Source organism: Narcine bancroftii, chromosome 12 (genome assembly GCF_036971445.1).
Source record: "Narcine bancroftii isolate sNarBan1 chromosome 12, sNarBan1.hap1, whole genome shotgun sequence".
NCBI classification, from domain to species: Eukaryota; Metazoa; Chordata; class Chondrichthyes; order Torpediniformes; family Narcinidae; genus Narcine; species Narcine bancroftii.
Window position 1 is genome coordinate 68,801,444 of NC_091480.1, and position 27,376 is coordinate 68,828,819.

Sequence of the window (27,376 nt, forward strand, 5' to 3'; positions counted from 1 at the left end):
TTGCTGGACCTCCTGCATGTATCAACTTTGCTTTGGATCATTAGCTTCGTGCTGAATCGCCACCTTCAGTTGCATGTGGGGTGCTACTCATTCTCCCAAGGCATGGAGTTTCCAATCAAAGAATGGTTGTTTGTTAATTAGCTTCTGATCATTTTAAACAAGTAGGAAGGCCAAGAACCTTCAGATGATAGTTATTGAAGACTTCCTGACAGTCCAGACACTGGCGATTCAAATAAGGGTACTATATTGTACCTATTAATCCAAGGTCATCAACCATCTTACACAGAGAAGATTCACCAGAGTCCGAGGACAGGGAGAAGAGCCCATGCATCAGAAGGTCACTGCACCCTCCAGCTTTGACAGACTGCTTTTTGTGGGACATGCCATGAAGCACAAAAATGTGTTGCAGTTACAAAAAACATTTAGGAGCCTCAAGGACTGAATCCATTTTCCTGATCATAGCACAATCTGTGCCATGGAGCGCACTTAAGCCCTCAAGAGGATCAGAATTTGACTCCAGGGAGTGTAACAAACCCACGTTGTCCTGAGGTACTTCACTGCCAAAAAGATGGTGTATTGCAGACAAGTTACATACCAGAATTTCTGACAACTGTACCCAAGACCAGGTCACCATACCAAAAGGGCAGTGAGAGTTTGTCGTTGGCTGGTGTTGACCCTTCCAGACTAGCCAATCTCAACATTTTTTGGCTATGGTCCCCTTAGGACTGCTCAGTTTATGGGGCCCCTTCCCTGTGAATCAGTGAAGTCTGGTTGGCTTCTTCTGTACTTCCCTCCTCCTGACTATGTGGGAAAAAAAAAATCAATCTATGCCCCCTCCCCCAGTAAATGTTCTGTGACCCGTGGGGGGCATGTGTCTTTCTTCTCCCTCCCCAATTAAGAATGGCTGCTCCAAATCAACATCCCAAAAGGGTCATCAGGTCAGGAACTCTCTGCTCTTGTGGAATCTCTGGAGAAAACCTTTAGCTCATCACTTGTGGCACCAGCAAACAGAGTTTGGGTCTGGCATTGTCTACAAGGAGTTGGTGCGTTCTGTGTGGGTTTCCTCCTACTGTTCAACAATTACCAGGGCTGTAGGTCAATTAGGTGTAATTTGGCAGCACAGGCTTGTGGGCCAAAATGACCCATTATCATGGTGCACACCTAACTTTATACAAATTACCAAGAAACTCATCTCAAGCACCTGGATATTTGTAAAATTCTAAGACATAACACATATCCAATCTTTCTTAGAAAGAGAATATACACAGGAGATCATTCAACCAACACCACTTGAGAAATTCCCCAGCCCAATCCCACTTCCCCACAATGGGCCCCCAAAGCCCTGCAGGCCACAGCTCTTCAAGTACAGTCCGTGTGCTTTTCGCCAAGACTGCAGGGGGGTGGTGGGAGAGTCTGGAATCTCAGATGTTTTGAATTCAAAGGCTAGAATTCAAAAACAAATTTAGACTCCGTGATATTTTAAAATCAAACACTAGCTCACCTACCTTTCCAGTTTTTAAAAAAAAACTAGAAGAGCCTGCCAAAAATAATTGAACAGGCACGCCTGCATACAATTTTTTTAACATTCAAAGATTTGGTGTGTGCATCTATGTGCTGGTTGGAGAGGGAGGAAAAGCAATTTCTCATTATCCAAGGATCTCAGAAAAAAAATTCACAAAATCCTTTTTGCAATTTTAAAACTCATCCAGATTTTCAAGAATCATCCTGTTTGTTAGATGACATTTGAGTGGCTGTAAAACAGGGTTTGGCATTGCTCAAAAATAGGGCTGTAGAGCCATTTTCTGGTATTGTGAATCATCTGCAAACATTGCAAAATACAATTTACATTTCCCCCACAAATTTAGCACAAATTCTATTCCACTGAAGTTTTAGGCAGCAATTTGAATTTGACAAAGGGCAAACAGCAACAACTCCACTTTACTAATAGCCCACAAAATGTAGTCAAAGCAATTGTTGCAAGTTTGAATGATTATAGATTTTTTTTTAAGCTGAGTACCAAATATTTTTGTTGTAGATGGAAACAAAGCAATCTCAATTATACAGGCAGTGGTGGAGAAATAACCAAGTAAGATTATCTGTGGAACAGTTAGTGCAATCAGGACGAGATCTGGGTTCCAATACAACACTATCTGCAAGGATAGATATGTTCTCCCCATATCTATGTGCTCTGGAACCCCCCGGCTCCCAGTTTAAAATGTACCAGGTGGTGCAGGTTAATTGGGTGGCACAGGCTCATGGGCCAAAGTGGCCTGTTACTGCAATCAATCTCGGCTTTCAAGTTCTTTGCTTACTGTCCCAAAGAGGATCACAGAGTTTACCATTCCTCAGCAATATGAACTATATTGAACAGGTTGCCTTTTCCATTGCACACCATCAGATGAAAGGAGGGCCACTGGTGTTGGCATGGGATTCACTGGTCCAAGAGGGAACACTATGGTCAAATGGCATTTCATGTGACACACTCCCAAATCTCTTGCACCAAAATCAGAGGTTTGGAAATTGGAGGTTGCCAAAAGTGCACGTTGACACTGCTATTAGATTACTAGTCACCAGAGATATCCAGACCAAGAAAACACCTTGGAAGTTTTGTACAAAAGCACCCACTTTTTCCCCCAACTAGTTAAGAGTTCCAATGACTCATTAAACCACATTTATTGTGCACTTCAATGTTTCCAATCTTCTGAAGAGCATTCTGCAAGTTAATCCCTCATTGATGTGGCTCTTTCAATTGGCCCCTTCCCTCTTCTCCTCCTCCCTCTCCCCTGCCCCACCCCACCCCCCTTATTTCTCCCTTCTCTTCTGTGGCTCAATCTTTACGGTCAGGCCCCAGGGCAGTTCATCTGTTTAGGACAATACAGTACAAGATGGTTGTAGAGGCACACCAGTCATCCACAATACAGGCACAAATTCTAGAGGAATGTAGCCAGTCTCGCATCACCCCGAAATGCCAGTTATACAGCTTTGCCTCCTATGGGTACTGCAAGACTGGCAGAGTTCCTCCACCATTTGTGTTTTAACTACAGTTAGCCTGTAGACTAGTGTTTCTCTACAAAGATAGAAACGTCTATAACACCAATGTTGACTAATCTACAAAATTTCCTGTTCAGTTTAGATACCAGGAAAGCACAGGGAAGATGGATTACAGATCCTTATCTATCACCATCCAACTTGAAGCTCTTAAAACAAGAGAGTCATTTAATCACTATATTTACACAACTTCTTGAAGGAAGTGATAGCGCAGAGTGCCATTGGCATTTGAGCAACATAGCAGTTCAACAGATCAGGCCTGAGAAATCTCATTGGTTCCAATGCCAGGTCAAAGACAAAAGGATGTCAGGAGAGAGACCAAGTGGTCAGTCAAGAGATTGAGAAGTCACAAGACATTCTCAGGAGGCAATTCCAGAGCCTGGGATGAGAACTTGCCTCGGATACCAAGGCAAACAACACCCATTTACTACCCTACTCTGGTGCTTGTGCACACACGTGGTGGTGGGCAGGTGGCAAATGGTTCAGGAGGGAAAATTAGACCATGTCAGGGCATCAGTCCAAAATCTTCGTGCCTGCAGCCAAGAGAGATCTGAAAAGTGTGGCCCAGGAATAACATGGTGGCTTCTCCTTGCAACTTGGACTTTCCCTGTGCAAGACTAGCAGAAGGTCAAAGCACACCAGCTGCCTACCCCACAAATCCACAGTTGCCAATGGTGGAAACTTCTGGTCTAAATACAAAGTTCAACTGTTCCAAATGAGGCATTTGAACCCCATTACCTGGAGACAGGTATAATCAAGTGCAGGGACAAAGTGAGATACAGGTCACAAACCAGACAACAACAAAAACTGCAAGATTAGATGGGTTAATGAACAAAGGCAAAATAATGGAACTTAAAAAGTGAGAAATATAGTCAAACCTATTTGCAAACAGCCAGCAAAAAAAATTGCTGAAAATAAATCGGTAAAAAATACAGAAGTTTTAAATTAGAGAACATCGCTGTGTTTGCCAATCATGCAACATGCAGTGAAAGCAAACAGCAAATTCACTTATCCGGCATCCACCAACCCCTATAGGTGCCAGATACTGTTTTTTTTAAAAAAAAACTAATTTCTTGGAACCAAAGCAGAGAAATGAAGAAAATGTTTTTCAGACAGCACTTGTGAATCATGCATCTTATTAAATAGACAAGTTTCTGGTCTCCTTGCCAAAGGGGATGTCACAAAGGTCACACACAAGGCTCAATGGACGATTTCTGGAATGTGATTTTTTTAATATATGGAGATATTGACAAGACTGGGGCAATGTGGCCTCTAGTTTAGACCAATGAGGGGGTAGTCAACTGATACCAAATTTGAAGAGGCCATAATTGGTTAGACAGAGGTCACAAGGACAGCTCTTTAGGACACCTTGAGGAAAATAAATGTGACATGCCAACCCAAAACAGGATGGTCCAAGCCTGAACAATAAGCTGCACCACATTAAGCTGGTAGATAAGAACTACTAGTTGGACAAAGGGAGTGATTTTCTCAAGGTTGCAGCACAGGAGGCTGGCAATCAAAATAGAACATGACAATCACATCAACACGGCTAGAACCATTAATGCAATACACAAAAGTGCTGGAGAAATTCAGATCACAGCATAGTTAGAAAGGGTAACCAAATTACCCGACAAAGGTCTCGGGGACAAAATGTCAATCAACCTTTGCTTCCTAGCGACGCTGCATGACCTGCTGAGTTTCTCTAGCATGCTTATGTATTCTATTCAACTTCAACATCTGCAAGCTTTGTTTAGAGCCATTAACAGAAGCATGCGAACAAGGGCGCACAGCTTTTTATTGCAGCCAGCAACAATAAACAATAGCAGGCCAGCTGGCCTGCCATTCAATGAGATCATGGCTAATCTGATGATGAGCTCATCACCTACCTGCCTTTTTCCCCTCCATATCCTCAATTCCCTGACTATCCAACCTATTTACTGAGGTCACCTCCATTGCTTCAATGGGCAGTGAATTCCACAGATTCCCCACCCTCTGGGAAAAGCAGTTCCTCCTCATCTCCGTCCTAAATCTACTACCCTGAATCTTAATGCCATGTCCCTAGTTCTTGACTCCCCTATCAATGGTAACAACTTACCTTATCTTCTCTATGCCTTTCATAATTTTATACATTTCTACAAGATCCCTTTCTTCTAAATTCCAGCAAGTACAGTCCCAGACAGCTCAATCTCTCCTCATAGGCTAACCCCCTCATCCCTGGAATCAACCTGGTGAACCTCCTCCACAGCCAGTACATACTTAAGTTAGGAGACTACAACTGCACACATGACCCAATCCAACAGAAATGCAACACTAGTTCTTTTACCCCCCCCCTTTTCCCCCAAATGCCACCAGCTTTTAGTTGCCAAGATCTTAATACAAGGAAGACCACTCCATTTCTCCCCTTGGTCTACTCTTAGTAGCATCTTCAGTCAAGCTGGGATGTGAAGTGTTATAATTTTACAGTACTAGGGACATTGCAATACATTACATACTAGCTGCATCAACAGAACTCATTCTACTGAGAAAGACAAACCCCATTTCCGTAAATCGAGCTTGAAGGCTTGACAGAACATGAGCCATGTCTCCAAGTTAGACGAGGTTAGCTGCAATTCTGCTAGAGGTGTAAACAATCAACTTGTCATGATTCAATTCCCAGTGAATTTTAAATGCTCAAAACCAAAAGGAACTTTGAAGGTTCAACCCCCACAAACTGATGTGCAAAGGACACTTGCCTACACCATTCAAAACCTTAACTAGACCTATCAAAAATAATGATACAAGATCAAACCCTGATCCAGTCTTTCCATCTTAAAAAGCTCAAATGGCAATAATCTGCCTGACAAAAGTGACAGTAAGCAATCCTCTTTTCCAAGAAAGGAAACCAGGAAAAGTGTGGCAACTAAAGACCACTGAGCCCAACAGCAGTATTGAGGATAGAGGGGATTAATGACCAGTTAAGGTAGAGACTGAACAGCCAGCCGGCATGGCTTCAAGGGCATGTCCTGTGTAACCAATATGACTGAAAATCAAGTATCAATGAGGACAAGGTCATTGCATGTGGCAAGCTAAATTCTGCAAATCAGACTAGTTCAGCATCTGGAGTTCAGATTTCTGGATTGTGGATCATCTTTCCAGATGCTGCCTGACCTTCTGAAGATTTCCAGCATGGTTGATGGCAATGAATCAGCAGACAGGATGGAGATTGAAAACTTGGCCAAATGGTGCACCAGCAACAACTTCACATTCTACGTCACCAAAATTAAGGCTTGATTGTTAACTTCAGGAGGGGAAAACCAGAGGTGTAGAATGCAGTGGTCATTGGAGCAGGTGAGCACATTTATATTCCTGGGAATCATCTCAAGAGGACCTTTCCTGGACCAAACTAATGTCATTGTGAAGAAAGCATGTCAGCATCGATAAACCCTAGCAAATTTCTAGAGGTGCGGAGGAAAGTGTGCTGAACATCTGCATCATGGTCTGGTATGGGGACACCAATGCCCCTGAACGCAAAGCCTTCAAGGAAGTAGTGAACACAGCAGAGGATAACAAGCAAAGCTTCCCCACTACTAAGAACATCTACAGGGAACACTGCTGTCAGAGGGCAGTAGCAATCAAGGATCCACACAACCCAGCATACTGTTCTCACTGCTACCATCAGGAAAGAGGTGCAGGTGCCACAAAACTCACCCCACCAGGTTAAAGAACAGCTGCCACCCCTCCACCAGACTCATTTAAGGACTTGATACATTTGTGATTAAATTTTTTTTGTATTTGCAGTTTATATTTCTCTTTACTTTTTTTTCTTGAACACACTACTGAAAAGTTGCAATTCTGCCTGGCCCACAGGAAAGAGAAACCAACAGTTGTATGTGATGTACATACTGACAAGAAAATTTGCACCTGGTTACTCATTTCAAACCTCCACCTTGGTCAAGCAGATCTTAGAAGGTCAAAGATGTATGGTAATTGGATGATCTAGTTCCCCTTTCTAAAGGGGTGCAAACTTCCATCACATCCCCTTTCTATCCCTCCCCAGTGCTCATTCAAGGAATTTCCAATACTGCCCAGGCCTATGCCCCAAAATTGTCATTAGAACCCATTGTGCTAGTCTATTGGCCACAGCAATGTAACAGACCACCTTCTTGGTCTTGTGCTGGGTTGGGCAGCTTCAGCAACTGACCTGGCATTGGGCACCCTGATTTCTGCAGCAGGAACACCCGATTCTTAAAAAAAAAATGCTTTCAGACACCAAATTCCCCTCAACCGTTATGATGGAGCAGTTCTTCAATATAGGAAACCGGTCACTGATCTGTATTAAGTTTTTGTTGAAATGAAAACATCTCACAAATTGCTGCTGGGTTGACCCGCAGCAGACGTGGTTAAACTTTGTTCATTGGAGGGCAGGGGATAGCCCTCTTGCATGCCCAGCTGAAAAAAGTGGTTACAATATCCAATATGGTATTGTCCACATGGACTGGAACACATTTGGCAAGGTGCTGCATGGTAGTTGGACCCAGAAGCTGAAGGGACATGGGATCTTGAGACCTGGATTCAAAATCGGCTTGACTATAGAAAAGGCAATAGTGGAGGGGTGTTATTCTGACTGGAGGTCCGGGACCAGAGGCATTCTCTTGGTAGCAGTGTGGGAACTCCATTTGTGTTGTGTACAAGTCATATGAAAATGCAAGTGGGTCGATAAGCAAATTCTGATTTTACCAAAATAGATGGTGCTGCAGCTCATTAGGTTGTCAAAGAATACGGCAGGCTTCAGATCTGTTGAAGTGATGTGGAGAACTGGCAAATGGAGTTTAATTTGAATGGGTCCAGGGTGTTGAATTTTTTCTCAAAAGCAAGAGGCAAGTATCTAGTAGATGGCATGGTTGGCACATTGGTCTTTACAGCACCAATGATCAGGATCAGACCCAGGTTCAAATCCTGCACTGGAGCTTGCAAGTTCTTCCTATTTCTCTATGGGTTTCCTCTGGGGGCTCAAGTTTCCTCAAAAAACATATTGGGGTATAGGTCAATTGCATGGCACAGGCTCATGGGCCAGAATGGCCTGCTACCATGCCATTAGTGTGCCCTGCCACAAATTTAAGATTTAAATTTATGGCACACTGATGCACAAAGGGTCTTGAGGTGAAAGTCCATAGCTCCTCGACAGTGGCAACATTGATGGGTAGAACAGCCAAACCACTAGCATATGAACCATTATCTTCACTGGATTAGAGGTTGTACAAAACTTTGGTTTGGTGGTGTTTCGAGTTCTGGTCACATTGCAGGAAAGATGGAGACTTTGGAGAAGGTGCAAAGGATGCTGCCTGGATGAGGTGTGACAAGGTTGAACAGGTTGTTTACAGCAGTGGTTGAGAGATGACAGGATAGAAGGGGTCAAAAATGGAGAGGCAGAGACAAGGTAGGTGGTCAGCATCTTCTCATCCCAGGGAATGGTCAAATTGAGGGTATGGAAGGCTTAAAGGATATTTACGTTTTTAAAAAAGTCCAAGGTGTCAGAAGCAGATGGATTGCAGGGTTTAGAAACATTTAGACATGTAGCAAGGGATGGAGGGATATTCCATATGCAGGAACATTAAATTGGCCTCAGTAAGCACAAACATCACAGGCAAAAGGATTTTTCCTGCGCTGCACAGGCTTTTATGTTCGCTCAAAACCTCATGGCAAGTTTTTAAAATTAATAAACCATGCAATCTAGAATAGTACACCACTAAGCACCATCAAAGAGGCTCCATCTCAGGCAGATTCTGAAGTGCTGTAGGGGGGGGAAGGTGGGGGGAAAAGTCTGGAATGGACCTGAGCAGGGACAGTTCCCCAGTGTGCTGGCCAATAATTATTCCCCACAAAACCTTCAAAAAATAATTTGCTTATAACATTACTCTTTATGGAAGCTTGCTGTGCACAAATTGGCTTGCATTTAAAAAAAAACAAAACTTCCTTATAAAATATAATCACAGCTGCTGAGCGTGAACATGGAACATTCCGAATGAAGAATCTAGTCAGGATAGTATGCTTCTAACCAAGTTAATTTTACTTGGCAACTTCGTCAGAGCCTAAATCTGGTTTAAGAGAGTAATCAATTACTCTTCTTCGAAGAAGCAATTTCCTTTGAGGAAACTGCTTTCGGCCAAAAGTATACATTTGCAGTTCACCGACACCTACAAATGTTTTGCAATTCCACTGTCCAGTGTCATCAGTTGCACAATGAAGAGTTTGCTTTCTGAACATTGGAGGCATTTTATGGATGTTGGGCTTCTGACCACAAAAGCCATCAAGTTTTCCGATCATACATTTTGGAGAAAAAAAATTAAAAATAGGTTAAGTTGACTTCAAGCAGACAAAACCATAAAGTGCAACATGTCATTGAAAATTCATTCTCTGCATTTGCACGTCTTCCCAGCTGATCTTGGTGCAGTCAGTGACGAACACGGGGAAAGGTCTCACCAGGACATTGCGACCATGGAAAAGCGGTATCAGGGCAACTGGGATCCATCAATGCCGGCCAACTATTGTTGGACGCTGACATGAGAGGCATCAGATGCTGAGTACAAACGAAAATCAGCAACAAAACATTTTTAGGTCAGTTGAACTAACACAATGTGTCAGCGTCGTTATGTGATTAAACAGGGTAAATTCAATCAATGTTTCTCCAACATCCTACATGATACAGCAAATTTGAAATTATCTTTGTGTTCAGCTTGAAGTTGTCTATCACAATCCTCATGTTTCCAGGAGGAAAACCTTTTGAAAATGGTCTAATTTACCCTTGCATGAGAAAACCAGCTCAGAAAAAAAAATCAACTTAAATGGGATCACCGTAGACACCACACAATGCAGTTTTAAAAATTAAACTATTTGTAGAGTTAAACAAAAATTTAGAAAACAAAGCAATCTCCTGGGAGATCACTTGAAGTACCATGGCTCTGTCTGCCACAATAGTGTGGCTCTCCCAGTGGCCACCCATTTCAATTCCCTGTCCCCTTACTGGAATGTTAGTCCATGGTCTCATGGACCACCTGCAAATTGGAGGAACACATCGATCTGGGCACCCACCAGCCAGATGGGATTAATATTGACCTGGTTTTCATTGGACCCCCACCCCTTTTCCCCTGTGGTCTCTCCATTCTCGGTGTCCACAATGAGAAGGATAACCTAGTCCCTTGTATCCAAGGACCCCTTTTGTTTGTCTGGAATCCTCCCCTTTTGTTTGAATTCTGAACCTGATAAATCCTACTTCTGCCTTTTCCCAAATAATCAGCAATATCTTTGTGTCAAATGGATGCTGAGTTCCTCCAGCATTTGTGTCTTTGAAGGACTCTGCTCAAATGGTGAAGAGCAATTTGCAACCGCTTGAAAAGAAAATTGACAGGATTAGATCCTTTCAAAACGTTGCAAACGTTAGTCTGTTAATAGTAGCTTTAAGTGATGACTAAACTTCCCCAAATTGATACATGACAATCAAAGTTGCAAGAAACCATGCCAAATAATTTGACTGGAAGCTTGACCGATTTTCTTTCAAAAAAGGTTCTGCTTCAACATAGGCCAGAGACAGAAGGGTTTAAAATGGAAGTTTCATGTATAGACAGAGCAGTGACCCAGTAATGCAATGCTTTAATAAAACTCAAGGGTAATATTGTGAAAATCCAGATGTTTGAAGTCAAGCTCACCAGAAAAGCAACTCAACATCTTTCCCCAGAAGGGACACTGAACAGAGCTGCATTGCCAAATCAGGACACAAGCCTGTGGCTGCCCAATAAGATCAACCTGATGTTACAACAGCTTTTAGGAAAAACCACGATGATTGCAATCTCTCCCAGCCAAAAACGATTGCAGAAACACATCGAGACGTGAACGTGAAACAAGATGTCCAAATGGACCCATCCTTCCACATGGCAAAGTTTCAAGTCGAGACATCAACAGGAAGCCGTGGGTCAAAGGCACGAAGCTTGGGTGAAAGCTGAGTCAAAGATATTTCACATAAGGAAAAACTTTGTGAGATAATCATGTGCAGCTGTTGAAAACCCCAATTTAAAATTTCACTTATTTGTGCTATGGCTCACTAATTAGGTTGTGAAGGACCTTGATGCGGCCAAGTACTTTGTTGTACAAGCTGCATAATCAAAGCAAGGAGTCAGACCATGGTCCTTTATCTGTCCTTGAAAGATAAATACTGGTCACAACACAGTCAGATTCAAAACTGTGCCACAAGGATGGTTCACAAAGATGGGAGTTGGCTACTGAAACCTGTCCCGTCATCAAGATGAAGGCAACCTCTGCTCCAAATCATCCCACCATGCTAACCTTTCACCCCAGTGCTCAGAATTGGTCTGCTTCTGCATTGAATATTCAGAGACCACTTTCACCAATTTCTCAATGTTCCAAAGACATCATCAGGAAAAACATTTTTCACCTCACCCATCTTAAAACAGGCAACATTTTACTAAAATTAGAAATATCCCAGAGAGAAAACATCCTTGCCGCAGGCATGGTCAGACCACTTGGGAGCTTGTGTTTCATCCAAGTCTTTGCTCCAACTCTGGAAGCCTGTCCAGCCATTCTTCACAAGGCAACTTACCCCATTTTTAGTAGTTGCTGCATGACTTCTCTGAACTGCTTTCAAGATCAATACTCCAGACAATCTCAATCAAGCCCAATGCAACTGAAGCACAAGCTGTGTATACCATTAGCCCTCAACTTGACCCAAGTTACATCCACCTGCACACCCAAATTTTAAACTACATATCCTGAGATTCTTCATTAAAAGTTCATTTGTTGAAAATATTTTTTGAAAAATTGCTTTAATACCTCAAGACCTGCAAATCTGACCTGGCCAATCCTCTGGTAACAATTATTGTTGTTAGTATTTGATTCTTGCTTACACACAAAAACCAATACAAGGCAGGGGTCTACCACAGAAAGTAGGTGCAAGAGGTTTTGAATCATTGCATCCACAAGTACTTAAACCACAAAAGAAACTGAATTATATCAACTAGATGCAAGTCAAAATGGCTGATACAGAAAAAAGGCATCTCGCCTGGAAATTGCTTCACCAATTGGTCAATTTGCTGCCTCAGATTTACTTCCAGGATGACAAACATGAACATTTTAAGACCGCAAAGGAAGGAACAGATCATCTGCAAAGTAGCACAGATGTCACAACAGCAAATCCCAGTTTCACAAGGTGGCAAATTCCAGGTGGTGACAATTTGTACTCCTGTCAGCTTCAGGTCAGTATGGCACCTTCCACCCTACTCAGTCAGATACAAATACAGTCAGGACATTGAGTTTCTCCACTGAATGAACCAAGTGCTGCAACTGTCAGAGGCACTGCCTTCTGGGTGAGATCATGTCTGCCCTCATGCTTCCCAAAGTAATAAAATCCCAAGTTCACTCTTGGCCCCACCCCAGGAGCAGAAGAGTTGGCCTTTGCATCTAGGCCTCATGTACCAGGAATCTGGTCATGACATGATCATACTTATGACCTCATCAAACAAAATGGCAGCCATATTACCAGCTTCAGAAACCACACTTCAAGTGGCTGCAAAGCATTCTTTCGAATGATATTGAATTCGTATTTCATGGAGATCACTGGCATCAATCCCTTGACAAGATGAATCAATTTGTCATGAACATGTCACAAAACGTGATGTTTTGCAGCAGCAACAATGCAAACATTTCTATAAACCACCTTACAATAAAAAGTGCACAAAAAGTATCTCGCTCATTGATCATTCAGGAATCTGATGGCAGAGGGGAAGAAGCTGTCCTTGTGCTGCCGAGTGCTCGTCTTCAGGCTCCTGGACCTTCTCCCCCATTGGGAGCAGAGTGAAGAGGGCACGGCCTGGGTGGTGGGGGTCTTTGAGGATAAGAGGCTGTTTTTTTTTTTAAATAAAGACACCGCCTCTTGTCGATGTCCTTGATGGAGTGGAGTCTGGTGCCTGTGATGTCACAGACCAAGTTAACAACCCTCTGGGGTTTATTCTTGTCCTGAGACTTAGCGCCTCCGTACCAGGCAGTGATGCAACCAGACAATGCTCTCCACAGAACACCTGTAGAGGTTTACAAGAGCTTTCAGTGATGTACCAAATCTCCTCAAACGCTCCAAAGTATGGCCACTGCTGAGCCTTCGTGATTGCATCGGCATGGAGGCTCCATGAGAGATCCTGAGATAGTGACACCTTCATTATGTCATTGGCTTCTCCAATGCTGCTGAGAGCTCCACAATTTAGACCCAGTGAAGGAGTGGCAATATACAAGTTACAATGGTGCACAACTTCATAAGGAACCTGCAGGCAATTGCTTTCCAGGACCTGCTGCCCTTTTCCCAGTTGAAGTCATAGGTTGAGGAGGCACTGTCAAGTGCAACTTGAGTGAGCAAGTGCAGCAGGTTTTGTAGTCAGCACACTGCAGACAACAAGTCCTGGCAGTGGGACAGAATGACTGTTTAGTGGTGGATGGCCACCGGGTGTTGTCAAGATTCGACACTTCCGACATGCGTGATGGAAAGATCTTGGAGCACAAGAGGAAAAACAACCAACCTCTGACTTGCTCTTATTGCAAGAGCGTTTGACTGGTTTATTTAAATTTTTAGTCAACATCCGGTGCAAAGTCTCCACTGACCACGATGGTAACACCAATGTTAAAAGTAGGCAGCTAATTTTTTTCTGGAGGTTGTACCATGGCTTAGTCTTGCTGCAGGTCAGGTGTGGACTGCTTTATTAATGTTATTTACTACAACTGAACATTTCCACTTTCCCTCATGATGAAAGGATATTGGTGAAACTGTTGACATTTGGATTTAAGACACGAACCCAAGGAACTCCTGCAGCAACGTCCTGGTGCTGAGCTGATCACCGTGGTTGTTGGAGGTCGTCATCTATTGTGCGATTGCCTGGCTTCAATCATTGGAATGTTTTCCCCTTGATGCTCATCAACAATGTTAGACTCTGTTCAAAGCTGCCTTGAGCTAGAGGGCACTCACTTTCAGCTCTCATGTTCATTTGGACCAAGCTTTCAAAAGAGATCAAGCACCAAGTGGCCAAACTCCAAACCCGATCTTGGCAATTGCCACTGGAGAGCACCACCCATGATTTGTCAATCAGATTGGATTCAACAGAATACCAACTATTTTGCATATTACAAATGGAGACACCATGCAACTGTACTGGGACAGTTTGGCCCATTCTGAGGCACAACTATTCTGTAGTATTGCTGGAATGTTGCCTGATGCCATTACCCAGGTCTTCAGCCATTTCATGGCATCCTGTGCAGCAAGCCCAAATAGGTGAAGACTAGGTCAATGCAATTTCAGATGCAAGGAACAAAAGGATTACAATAATCAACCGTTGTCTGACATTACTTCATGCAATGGTTACAAAAGGATATTTCTGAAAAATTTTGGTCAAAATAATTTACACTTTACCAGAGTCTGCTGACAAGAATTGATCAAGTTCAGAGTCTTCCCCCCAAAATATAAAGGTGATCTCGCTGTTGAATACAACAGATGACAGAGCCAAAAGCTTCTGGCAAAAGAGGAGCGCCTACATTTACAGAAGGTGCACACTTTCCCTTAAACCAGAAAGGAAACTCGTGTTACTGATGAAAACCACAAATGAGCATTGAAATGAGAGCCAAGAGATCTTTCAGCATAACCTTTCAAAAGAGGAGCAAGAGTTCAAGACATTAGCATGCCAGACAGCGATTGAAGTAGTGGGGAAGCCCTCCCCCACTCAAACACGATAACAAAGTACAAGATTTAAAAGCTGCTTGGATGCAAGGAGAATAGAAGGCACTCAGCCACCAGCACCTTGGTGATGGCAGAATTACCTCAGCAGCACACCAACACCGGAGACTGCAGTCAAGTCCAGAGGGGAGAACAGGCAATGCTCCTCTCAACCATCCCGTCAGCAGGAAAATAGGCACACTAGCCAGCGTCCTGCTTCTGTACTGCATTGATGCACCAGCCAGCAACCTTCACACATCCAACTTCACCTCACCCGAGACATCTCAAAGAGCAGGAGGATCCACAAGAGCAGCTGCAGTGCAAAGTCAGCTCCTCCTCTGCTGTGCCAAGTGACTCACCAGGGCCACCTTCAAGCTCACCAAATGCATCTTCATGTGGGTGTGCAGGGGCTAGCAAACATTGGTGAAAGGGACCTAGTGTGCAGTCTTGTTCAGGCCTTTCAGCAGCCTACTCTTCCAAGTCTACAAAAGACAGAAAAAAAAAGCATGGTAGAAGATTTAATCCCAGACACCTTAGAAACAAATTATTCATTAAAAAAACAAGTCAATTTGCCACATGCAGAACTAAAGCTTATACCGCAGGGTACTGTATGCAATGTTTATGTGTATGCCCAAAAGCAGACAAGGATTACAGAAATGGGGCACGAGCTCCGTTTATTACCACACATCCAGATCACAGCTTGCATTGCAAGTGGAGCATTGCACACACAGACATGGCCAAGATGGAGCAAGGCTAATCACAGGAACAGGATAGCACTGGCAGGCCAGAGCTTGGAGGAATGCTTGCAGCATCACCTTTACCTCTCCCATGATGCTGCTGTTGAATAGGTCAAGGAGAAAATTCAAACAAGGCCTTTCAGCTCACATTCAAGTGAGCTGCATTGAACTTGAGCAGATAAATTTAGACGGTCAACACATTCAAGGACAGGACAATATCTAAACGTCACCCCCATCCAGTCTTATTTGATCATGTCGTGGCATTCTGCTTCCTCGTGTGAAGCCTTTGCTGCCAAGACTTCCAGCTGCAAAGGGCAACTTGAATGTAGTTATGAAATGCATGATCAATTGCAAAAGTGGCTGAAGGGCTGGCACAGGCCACCAGCAAATGCAAAATAGATCAACCAAAAACAAACAAATTGATACATGGGCCAATGACGCGGTATGTGGTACTGTGAAGTTACTGTACCTTGGCAGCTTCCTCTGTGCCATCTTCTTCCTTGGTTTCCAGTTTCAGTAGAGCGCATACTGTCAGCTGTGACCATCGCCTCATCAGGCAGGATTTGCCGTCGTGTCAAGTAGGGCAACCTGCCTCTGTCCAGTGTCCAACTCTTCACCTGGCTCCAGGTCCCTATGCCAATTCATCTGATCAAGACATTTTGCGCAAGTTTTTTTAAAAAATCTTGGGTCATCAGTGCATCACGACGGTTTTTAAATTGTAACAGCACTGGATGGGCAGACACGGCCTACCTTAAGCACATTGCCAGCAAGCCTGATGTTGGCAATGCAGTGAAGGCTACAATGCCCACCTTGCACACATTTCTTGAGGGCTGAGCAATTAGTGGGCATTGGGGAAAAAACCAAAGGGAGATTCATGCTCTTCCTAGCCACTCATTTTGTCCTTTGGACAGATTTGACCAAGCAAGTCACTTACTTCAACCGATAACTTTGGAACCATTGCTGGGTTGTGAATGAGCCCTTGGATCCAATGTCTTTCCTCTAAGATTTCTAATCTACTCCCACAATTGAGCTGAAACTAATTCCCTACGACACCTCAAGGGAAGCAATTACTTCAGCGACTCCTCCCAAAAGCTGCTTGAGCATTTTTTGGTCCACTCATCCCAAAATGCCTTTTACAAAGCAGAAACTAAAAATGTGCATCATGCAAGAGGCCATTCAGCCCATAATTGCCTTACTACCTAAACAAGATAGCCTATATCAGCCATTTTCCAGCTTGTGATCACACAGCCAGCTCCCTCCCTCCCCCCGAGCTCATTGGTGAGATCAAGTTAACTCCCTCACACCTCAGCCAGGTTGTGAGTATCCACCAATACTGGAAACTCCCACATCAGTCTCTGACCCTTAGGAGCAATTTGGCTTCATCCTATCCAGGGCAATAGCATTACAAATTTGGAATGGTGCAGATGCTCGAGGTCAGTGGTTTTCACTCACATCTCACCTTAAGCAATCCCTCACTAATCACAGCAACTATGGCATCAAGATGGCACGTGAGTAGAAAGAAAAAGGTTGAGAACCACAGCTCAAGGTGGAGGTGCCATTCAGCTCAACTAGCCTGTACTAGCACCATTAAAGAAATCTAGCTGGTCCCACTCCATCCATTGGATCACAACCCAACAAATTCTAATTATGCTAGCTTTTAAAAAGCTATGGCAAAACCTGCCTCCCCTTGCTTTTGCCTAGCAGAGCACCAAATTGAAAGAATTCCTCTGCCATTTTTGGTTTTGAAAAAAATCACTCATTTTCTTAGCCCCCACATCACTGGAAATGGTCCCACGTATCACCTTAGTGGCCTTAAATACATCAGCTCTGTTCCATTGAGAACTCCAGTATTTGAGTTGTAACCAACAACCTCACCCTCCTTTCCACCTACAAATCATTTAATCTCCTGCATGCTCCAAAACCTTCATTTTTCCTTTGTGACACCACAAAAAGGAAAATTGGTGCCCTCCAAGTGCACAAGACGATAGCGCCTTTTGCAATTTGAAATCTGAAGTCCAGTCCTTGAAATGCAGGAAACAGTAGCCAATTTGCGCAGAGCAGGGTCCCAGTCAATAACGTGGCAACATGCAATGTACTTTTGTGTTGCTGGTCAAAGATTGGCGCTGGGGAAATGCCATAGGTTATTTGACTAGCACCCAAAAAGGATCCCAGTTCAATAAACAAAATTTGTCACGAACAAGTCATGAAATTTGTTGTTTTTAGCATAATGAGAATGCAGTACTCCACGTGCTTTTTGAACCTATAGCAAAAAGTGTTGCCAACTGAGCCACAGTTGGCACTGTCAGAAAGCTGCAAGGCAGACATGGGGGGGGGGGGGGGGGGGTGAGGAGTGGAAATTAATAGAGTGGCTGTGTTAACATTCCTGGAATACGAGCAACTGAACAATACCTTTTGTCTCCCTTGATCTGCACTTTTACATCAAGGCTGTGAAATGGGCAACCATGCCCAACAGCAGATCGTGGTATCACCTCCAATGTTTTGAGATCCAATGCCTGCTCTTCACACCAATATGACCAACTCCAATCTTAAGGCAGCAATTTGGCCGAGCAACCAAACTTGGATTCTTGCACCTTTACACGTGGCAGCTGCGCTGGGCCGAAGGTTGTGCAGCGTACCGCCAAAGAGAACATTAAGCGCCATGAGGCATCTTGCTTGCGCAACACAGGAAGTTTGCAAACCCAAACCCATATGACCGCCAGCAGGCCCCATTGCGCACTGTACACGTAAACAAATGTTTGCCATCCAGCCTGCAAGTAGACGAAGGCAGAACAATGGTTATACTAAAAATTAAGGATACAAAATGACTTAATTTAAAAAAAATCAACCAATACTTGTGGAAAGTAAAAAGCAGTTTTATTTTTGCAATTATATATATAAACCTTGTACCAGAAGGGAGTGGGAGCACTAAGAAAAACCAGACAGTAATATTTGCCGTTATGGTGACTTTAATGCAGTTTAAAAGAGACAAGTTTCACAGGTGTTATGCTCGAAGTAGGTTTTCAAATAGAGCTTTTAAAGAAAAGTAATTTCCAGGAAGGCATTTCAGAGGTTACAATCCTGGCAGCTGAAGACATGAAAATGTAGGAATGGACCGCAAGGCCTCCTCTGGGGGAAAGTAGACTGGAGAGGTCACGTTGGGCTGGAGACAAAAGCTGTACTGGAGGAGCAAGTGTTGGTGGGCAACATACCCATGAACTTACACGTGATTTCATTGATGCCACTTGAATTTCCCAAATTTAGTAGAACAAAGCCATTCTTTGGGCTGTTGGCATGTTTTGCTGCAAGGTATCCAGTCCTATTCTCCCAGCTTTACATTGGCTGATGCACCAGGACCATTTTTATGGGCTCCCATCACCCCTGTGGATTTCAGGTTGGGCCATACAGAATATGAAGATCTTGTTGGCATATACTTGTAGGACTATCTGAACTCTCGTTTCAAAAACTCAATTGGTCATTGTCCAACTATAAACATACTAAAGCTGATGAACCTCTTCCAGGTTGGGTCTGCAAGAGGTTGAAACAGCAACTAAAGTGGTTAAACAAGGTTTGCAGAGAGAAAGATCTGTATTGGCAACAAGTTATAACATTTGCTTCACCTCATTGCAAAGGAGAGTGTTGGGGTACAACAGCCAGCAGATATTGGCAAACTGATTTAGACCAGTTGTTCTCAACCTTCCCCCCCCCCCCCCCCCCACTGAGGCATTCCTCAACTTACCATACACAAACCAACAGACTACCAACTACCAAAGGGGGAAGGGGATGCCAAACTTAAGGCCACCCCGCCCCCCCCCCCCCCCCACACACTACTGACAATTGAGGTTTCTAAAGAATGTGCCTGGGAGAACAAGTTGACAGACAATACTTCCCCCACTATTGCCATATAGGAGGCTGGCTGCCCCTCTATTTCCTGCCTGACAGAGGTTCCTGCTGCCAGAGACCATGCTTTTTTTTGGAAACTGACAAAGATCAGTCTATGGGAGAGAACAAAGATCAAGCTTGCACTTGTTAACACCTGAATGGAAACCATCCTAAAATGGAAGTGTGTCAAGGTAAAGTAAAAACAATTTGCGCATCTCTCACAATGCCCCAAAGTGCTTTGCTGCTAACAGACTACTGGGCATGATCTTTAAAGGTGGAAATGCAATTATAGCTCAATCTCCCAGTGCGTTAATAACAGACCACTTCATGATGGATTGCCAAGGAATTAATGCTAGGACAAGTAACTGAAGTGCCATTGGGATTTTGAATCCACAGGATGCTACTTGACCTGCTGGGATTCTCCAGAATGTCTGCAAATCGCACTCAACCCCAGCAACTGCCCGAAATAAAAGATAAAGCACCAATGTAACACCCCAAAACTGGTGATGTACTGCCAGGAATCAATTCAGTCTTGACTTGGCCAAACACTCCAGACTGGGAATTAAACACCCTGGCAAACTGCCAGATCTACTGTTGATTTTTTACTAAAAAGTCACAAGGCAGTGAGAAAAGCATCAGAAAACCACCTCCATGGCTTGACTCACTTGTCCTTCCCAGTGTGGGCAAGTGAGCAGCAAGAATTCCAAGTAAACCAATTCCGTGCATCAAATAGTTTCCTCTGGAGAAAGCAGACTGGAATGTCTGCAGACAGCTTTTTTTTTTAAAAAAAAGAAACTCATTTCAGTCCTGCTCAAAGCCAATTCCTGATCCAAACAGGAAGTAACATGCAGATAGAGGCCTGTGCTGTTGTTCAGACACATCTTGCAGACATCACATCTGCTTTCTTGCACAACACAGCTCCAACTTGATTATGTTTGGAAACATCATCATGACCCAATACAAATGAAGTGGGGAGAGGCTAATGTGGTTGGCTGGAACACCACAAATCAGCAAGCCCCCATTTTGCCCATCTCACCAGGAGGTGTGCAGAGGGGGCTTTGAAACCAGCAGAGGTCAAGGTGGTGACAGAGCTATTTGGGAGAGCACAGGGCCAGCAGAGAAAGGAGGTAGGGTGAAGGCAAACCTCCCCACCTCAATTCATTGCAGCTTCCAGTGCCAGGCATAACCAGCACCAATTAACTGAAGTAACAGAAGTCTGCAGACAGTGGTTGAAAAACAAAGAGCTCAAGCCTGATGAACCAGTTCTGTATCTTTGCCACATGAAGTACACGGACCTGTTGAGTTTGTTTTTATTTTGATTAACTGCAACTCTACCATCTTCAATGATTTGTGTTAAGAGAAATTAGCTTGACCATCTCTCACCCAATTCCCTTCAATCTCAGAATACAGATTCCTCCCTGGCAGCATGGTTAGTGGAACACTGTTGCAGCTCCAGTGATCGGGACTGTGGTTTGAATCCCATGCTGCCTGCAAGGATTTGGGACATTCTCCTCATGTCTGTGTGGAGTTTCCCCAGTGGCTCTGGTTTCCTCACACCCTTCAAAATGTACCAGAGCTGTAGGTCAAAAGGGCCTGATACTGTGCTGTATGGCCAACTTTAATTTGCTTGGTCTAGCGATCCAGATCCTTCCCCAATGAGCATTGGCTTTAAACTCAAGCCAACACTGCATCAGGTAGTAACAGACCTCAACTGCAACTCGAGGTGGTAACAATCTGCCAAAAGGCAGCACAGGTGTGTAGCTATTAGAACTGTTGCCTTGGCTCTAATGAGCTTGCATTGTGAAACTAGGAACATTAGAAAAGCCCAGAGGAAAGATTGCTGGAACATTTGAGTATGGGAAGCAGAACAGACATGTAGTGTTACATGCAACTACGGAGCATTGGTCACATTCACTTTCCATTCTCCTCCTACATGAAGCGACCTGATGTGGAAAGTACATGGATGAAGGATTTGTTCAGCATTGTTCAGTCTTCGCTGCTACAGTGAACTGGCATACCTTTATTCAGCCATCAATTTGGCCAGTCAGCCAATATTCTTTGAACAAGTGTAGTCACTACTGGACAGACAGCCAATTTGCGTAAAGCAGGCCCTCGCAGAACAGAAAACATGAAAGTGTGCAGACACCATGGCTTAAGTAAAAACAATGTAGAAGAAACTCTGGTCACCTAGTGTTCTTTATAATTAAAGATACACAACCAACATTTCAGGCTAGAGTCCTTCAAGGACTGACAAATTGTATTTAGTTGCCCAGCAGGGAGTGAAGGAGGGAGGGATGGCACATAAATTGTGGGAGCAATGCCCATCTCCATCTGGGCACTCTCCAATCAGATGGTATTATCAATCTTTGGTTTTTGCTATCCTACTTCCAGTTCTCCTTCCCTTCCCCTTTCCTCCAGCTTTCTGCCCCTTCCCTCCCCCTGCTTTCTGCTGTGCCCTCTCCCTTATTCCTGCCTGTGGGACCATGCTCCTCACCCCACAATTTTTTTGTGCACTTTCCTACATTTTATCCAAATCTTAAAGAGCTCAACCCTGAAACATGGTTCCACATCTTTACCACAAAGGACACTTTGACCTGCTGAGTTTCTCTCGCATTGCATTTTCAACCCCAGAAAAAAAAAATCCACTCTACACCTGCCAATTCAGAAGATAGGTACAGGTCAACTATACAACTTATTCCAGGTTCAGAGGCCCAATTGATTTAGGGATGAACCAATAATCCTTTTCAAAGCAAGTTTCACTTTCTGCTCAAGTTAGTTTTCATTACAGATTTAATTACTCCAATTCAAATTCCATGGCTATGAAAGAAAATTGGTAACCAAGACAAGTTAATCATTAGGCTGAACAGCTGTTTGAAATACAAAAACCTAATAGCAGTCCAAGCACATTTTATTATTGCTGCTGCATTTTACCTTTGAAAAAGTACCAGTAAAATGAGAGATTTGCAAAGCAAAAGTGGGAAAGGAGAAATTTTGAAATTTCCATCAAACCAGAGAGCAAAAGTTATTTGAGAAAGGACCTTGTGAGACCAGTTTGACCACACATTGTTCCACTGCTTCATGGAATGAGTGATTAAACAAGTTCAATGATAGATTTTTTTTTAAATTAGATGGTATTGAATTAATGAAGGAAAAATTTAGAAGGGGCAAAAACCTCCTGCAAGTAAAAACAATGTTAGAGAAACACAGGTCAAACCTTGTCCTTTATATAGGAAACAGAGGTCCAACCAAAAGGTTGGTTCTGTATTTTTACCTTTGTCATATGAAGGACATGGTTTGACTTGCTGAGCTCCTCCAGCATCGTGTTTTTACTTCAGTGTCCACAGACTTTGTCATTTACTTCTCTACACCTGCAATGTCCCAGGAATAACAAACTCCTGGACATTACACCGAGTCACCCAGACATCATTTTGAAAGCCTCAAGGAGAGTGGGGAAAAAAGATTGGATGGGGGCAAAAATGACAAGTTGCTAACTGGAGGATTGTAGCTGCTCTTCCATCATTTCCAATCAGGAAGAAGGCATGGGGAATCTCTTGGCAGAACAATGACAAACCCAGTTCCCCAAAGTGCTATGGCAGTGTTATTCTTCAACTACTCTGCCTTATGGGAAAACACCTTCCAAAATGTAGGCTGTGGTTGACAGGGGGTGGGAGAAACAATTCTCAGTGGTTATAGTGCACATCTGTGATAGGCTCTGGGGTAAGATTACACAAGTGAATTAATGCTCTGACCAGGCTTTTGGTAGGCAATCCTCAACTGGGGAGATTTGACACCATTTCCTATCCTGGTCCAGCCAACAGAAGTAGTAAAAATAAACTTCAACCTCTGCTGCATTACTGAAAATAAACCACAGGAAATTAGCCTTCAGTGTTCCACACCTCTCTCCTCCCCCACCACCAATACTGCCACAGTCCCTCCCTCAAGGTCAGCTGAAGAGTTCAATACTAATCACCCCTTGAATTCTGGCAGATTGCCTGCCTCTCAAAACTAAAGTGCGGAGTAGGTTTCACACCAGTTTTACTGTATCCAAAGCATGGCCTCCACACACCACTAATTATTTTGCACACTTTTGCAAAAAAAAGTGAAACTGGACCACAGCCCAGTATTGAACAGCCTTGGGCAAACAATGGGAGCTTGTGTGACAAGAAACAACAGATTCCCCACTTGAACAAGTGCAATCAAATTTTCATGACTGAATACTGAAAATCAATGAAGGTCTTTTCAGCACAAGGACAAATGTTGAGGGGGTAGGGGGGAAGAGGGACATGGGTACCTTTCTGTACTGAGTAACAGAGCTGAAATATTTAAATACCGCACAGTTTCAGACTTTGTTCTGCATTCTTGATTAAACTACTGCGATTGCAACACAAACCCCCATCACAGGCATCATGTCTCATGCTCTTTACGGTTCATGACTTCACTCACAGGACTATGAATCACAGGGAAAATAATAAAGCCCATTCCCACAAATGAAGCAAGAGCGAAACCTCCAGTTCCAGTGCAGCTGAAAGATTATAAACAGGAGGTAAACCAGCCCCCAACTGCCCCGCCTTGTCCCCCCCCAATTCACAGGATTCAAAATATTTCCATTGGCCAAGGGGTGTAGGCTGACGAAGCAGTGACCACCACCCCGTTTCTCACTCAACCCCAGCACACACAGAGGAAAGCAGCCGTGACCGACCGACGGACGGACGGACGGAAGGGAGGCGACACGTGGAATAGAAATGACGTCTGTCCCAACAGGATTTGGAGTGCAAGCCCTCAACACCGTGCCGAAAAGAACGTTTCCATCCAATGTCTGCTGAAGGGGTTGGGGGGGGGGGGGGGGCGGGGGTGGGAAAGAGAAAGAGAGCGTCCCAAACCAGTCTGCGCCAGGACATTTAACCTCAGACCCTCAAACCGGTCAGATGGAGCACTTTCCATTCTGGCAGATTGGGTGCGTTTGGTGGGGGTGGGGGTGGGGGTGGGGGTGGGGGAAAGAGGCGGCGAACGCTCAATGAAACAAACAAGCCCGGCTGCGAAACACTTACAAAGATGGTCCAGGAAACGCACGATCGAGCCACGGCTCTCATTTCAACGCCACCCAACTATCACAAGTCTTTTCAGCAGGTTCCCCCACCCCACCAAGTGGGGAGAGTGACATTTTAGTCAAAGTTATTCTGAACGCCCGGCGAATGGTTTCTGCTGAAAAAAAAACCCCCGATACTCACCCAAAATAAGAAGTTAAATATGAACATCAGATACTTGACGCACTTCATTCCTCCGTCTAGAGTCATTTTTCCACTTGGGATGATTTTCTAGAGAGAGAGAGAACACACTGTGAAACTGCGGAGTAGTGGGGGGGGGGGAAAAGAGAGGCTACAGTAGCTGAACCCCCCCCGTCCTTCCTTCCCTCCTTCCCTCCCTCCCTCCTTCCCTCCCTCCCTCCCTCCTTCCCTCCCTCCCTCCTTCCCTCCCTCCCTCCCTCCCTCCTTCCCTCCTTCCCTCCCTCCCTCCCTCCTTCCTTCCTTCCCTCCCTCCCTCCCTCCCTCCTTCCTTCCCTCCCTCCCTCCTTCCTTCCACCCTGGCACGGACTGGACACTCACTCCGTCCCTCCCGAGTCACCGGGGCAGAGGCTCCACTCACGTTCAAAGAGAATTCTTTTTAAAAAATCTCCCCTAAATGCCCGGGGGCCGCTGAAAGTGAACGTGTCGAGTCGCAGATTTGCCAAGACTCACTCGAATATTTGCTCTGGACTCAAAGGGACGCAGCGCCGAGCCAGAAGTCGCAAGCACTGGGCTCCAGCGAGACTGTATCACGAGAGAGGCTCCAGCACCTTTTTGTTTCAACCCCCCTGAGGTGACGTCAAAGCCACTGCAGTTTCAGTTGAAAGGGACAGGACCTGCCCAAGCGCTCGCAATCCAAGTCGAGACTCCTCCCCCTGGAGGCGAACTTGCAGCCACTCCACACAGATGGCTGGGAAAACCATACATCCCGGCCGATAAGACGCGGGAAGAAACACGCCCTGAGCAGGAGTCTCCTTATAGGCCGGATACAAAGACGTGACCTTCCACGTTTCCACTCAAAAGGTCCCTCGATTGGCTCCATGACCCGCTCAGACCCCACCCTACAACAGATTTTTAAGCTCCCAGTCTATTAGAAAGACATTTTTCTGTTAGAGAAAAAAAACATCTACAATCTCTCAAAATCACTATTACTTGTCGTCATGAAGATGGACCCCGTGGGGAGTGAGGGGGTGGAGAGATGCGGTGCTCCCCGCGGGGTCGAGCTGCCCAGTCGGTTGTGATGTTCTGAGCTGCATTTGTGGTCTTCTTCAGCTTCTTCTGATCAGAGCAGCTCCCATCCCACTGAGGCCTACATCCTGAGGTATGGGAATGTGTTCAGTGGGGATTATGGTATTGAAGTATGCTTTGAAGTATGTCGGGGGGCGGGGGGGAAACATGCTGAACTTCCTTTGGCTTCAAAGAAAGTAGAGATATTGGTGCTTTCTTGACCATTGTGTCAGTGTGTTTGGCCCAGGGCAGGTAAATAGTGATGTTTATTCCCAGGAACATAAAATCTACTGTAATGGAGTGGATAATTAGGGAGAATTGGGTAAGATTAGAGGAGGTTTCATTCATACACACATTTTAAAACAGATCTTATTTAAAATATTGAAGAATTCATACAGTAACATTGCAAAAACTATGGAGAATGCTATGCACATTTCACAAGTAGGTGCTAATTGAAATGACATCATGAAATGAATAGACCATTGTTTGGTTTGGAGACAGGCTAGCTAGTTGAATAACTACAAGGCTGCTGGCCTTTCTACAAAGTGCTCACAGAAAGGTCACTCCTGGGTTTTGTTTACCTAAGACAACAGCTTGACCAAAAAGGAGAACTCCTGTTGTTTGCTGAAGAAGGTGGGGATTTTTGCAAGTGAGTGGGCTTTCTGGCAGTCTCCGTTGGAGAGAGAGGTGAGACAAGCTCAACAAGCTCTCTCAGCCAGTGTGTGTGTGACACTGAAAGAGACTGAATAGTCACAGTTGAAACAAGCCAGGAGAAGCTTGTTGGAAACAGAAAGCTCCAGAGTGGCGGATGTACTATCTGTCTGATGTTTCTTTTGGAAAAACGGGAACAGAAAGGAAGTCTGTGGTAGCCCGAAAGAAAGAGATTATCATCTGGAGAACCCTGATGGGGCAAGTTTCATCAGCGAGACATTGAGGTGACTAATGGTGGTACCTCAGTTGTGGAAATCCTGGAACAACAAATCCCTCTATGCAAACCCTACAAGAACCTTCCTGAGCGGTAAACATTTACCTTTCGAGCACCAAAGCCTGGTGAAGTTTATACATGTTAAATTCTGTGCACAGTATAAGAATTGCCTACAACCAGTAAACTTGGAAGAATGAGAAGTGAGATTGAACCATGAACCAAAGAACTTTTCTTAAATTTACACACACATCATACCTGTGCGCTAAGAATTAGAAGCGGGTTAATTTGGGTTAGTTAAGTTGATAGAGATAAGTTAGTTTGATTCTGTTTTCATGTTTAAAGATAATTAAAAGCAACGTTTGTTTAAGTAACTACTTGTCTTGGTGAATGTCTATTGCTGCTGGGTTTTGAGGTCCTTTGGGCTCGTAACACTACCTATTGTCTTTGCTTCAGTGCCATTGAGGTGGATGGTGCATTGGGTTTTATCTCCTCTTGTGAAGTCTATGATCAGCTCATTTGTCTTTCTGATGTTAAGAGAGAGATTGGTGTCTTGGCACCATGCCATTACACTCTCAATCTCCTTCCTTTATCCATCTCATCATTATTTGATACTTGGCCAGCCACTGTGGTGTCGTCAGCAAATTTGAAGATGGAGTTGGAAGAGCATTTATCTGCATGGTCGCAAATATAGAGGGACATATTTGGCACAACATTGTGGGCCAAAGGGCCTGTATTGTGGTGTAAGTTTTCGATGTTTCTA

At 44.2% G+C, this 27,376-nt stretch overlaps 1 protein-coding gene across 4 annotated transcripts in view; it reads right to left on the reverse strand.

The window, feature by feature from the left end:
- Positions 1–25,262, reverse strand: part of cd63 (CD63 molecule) — a 50,372-nt gene extending 25,110 nt beyond the window's left edge. The window contains exons 1-2 of one of the 4 annotated variants that reach the window (XM_069906715.1): positions 25,137–25,262; positions 24,630–24,716 (exon numbers count right to left, since the gene is read on the reverse strand). In XM_069906715.1, the coding sequence (XP_069762816.1) occupies positions 24,630–24,695 (66 nt within the window). In that variant the 5' untranslated portion in view covers positions 24,696–24,716; positions 25,137–25,262. Of the gene's footprint in view, positions 1–15,144; positions 15,268–24,629; positions 24,717–25,004 lie in introns of those variants that run through there. The other 3 variants (XM_069906714.1, XM_069906713.1, XM_069906716.1) reach the window with 3 other exon arrangements.
- Positions 25,263–27,376: the final 2,114 nt, after the last annotated feature.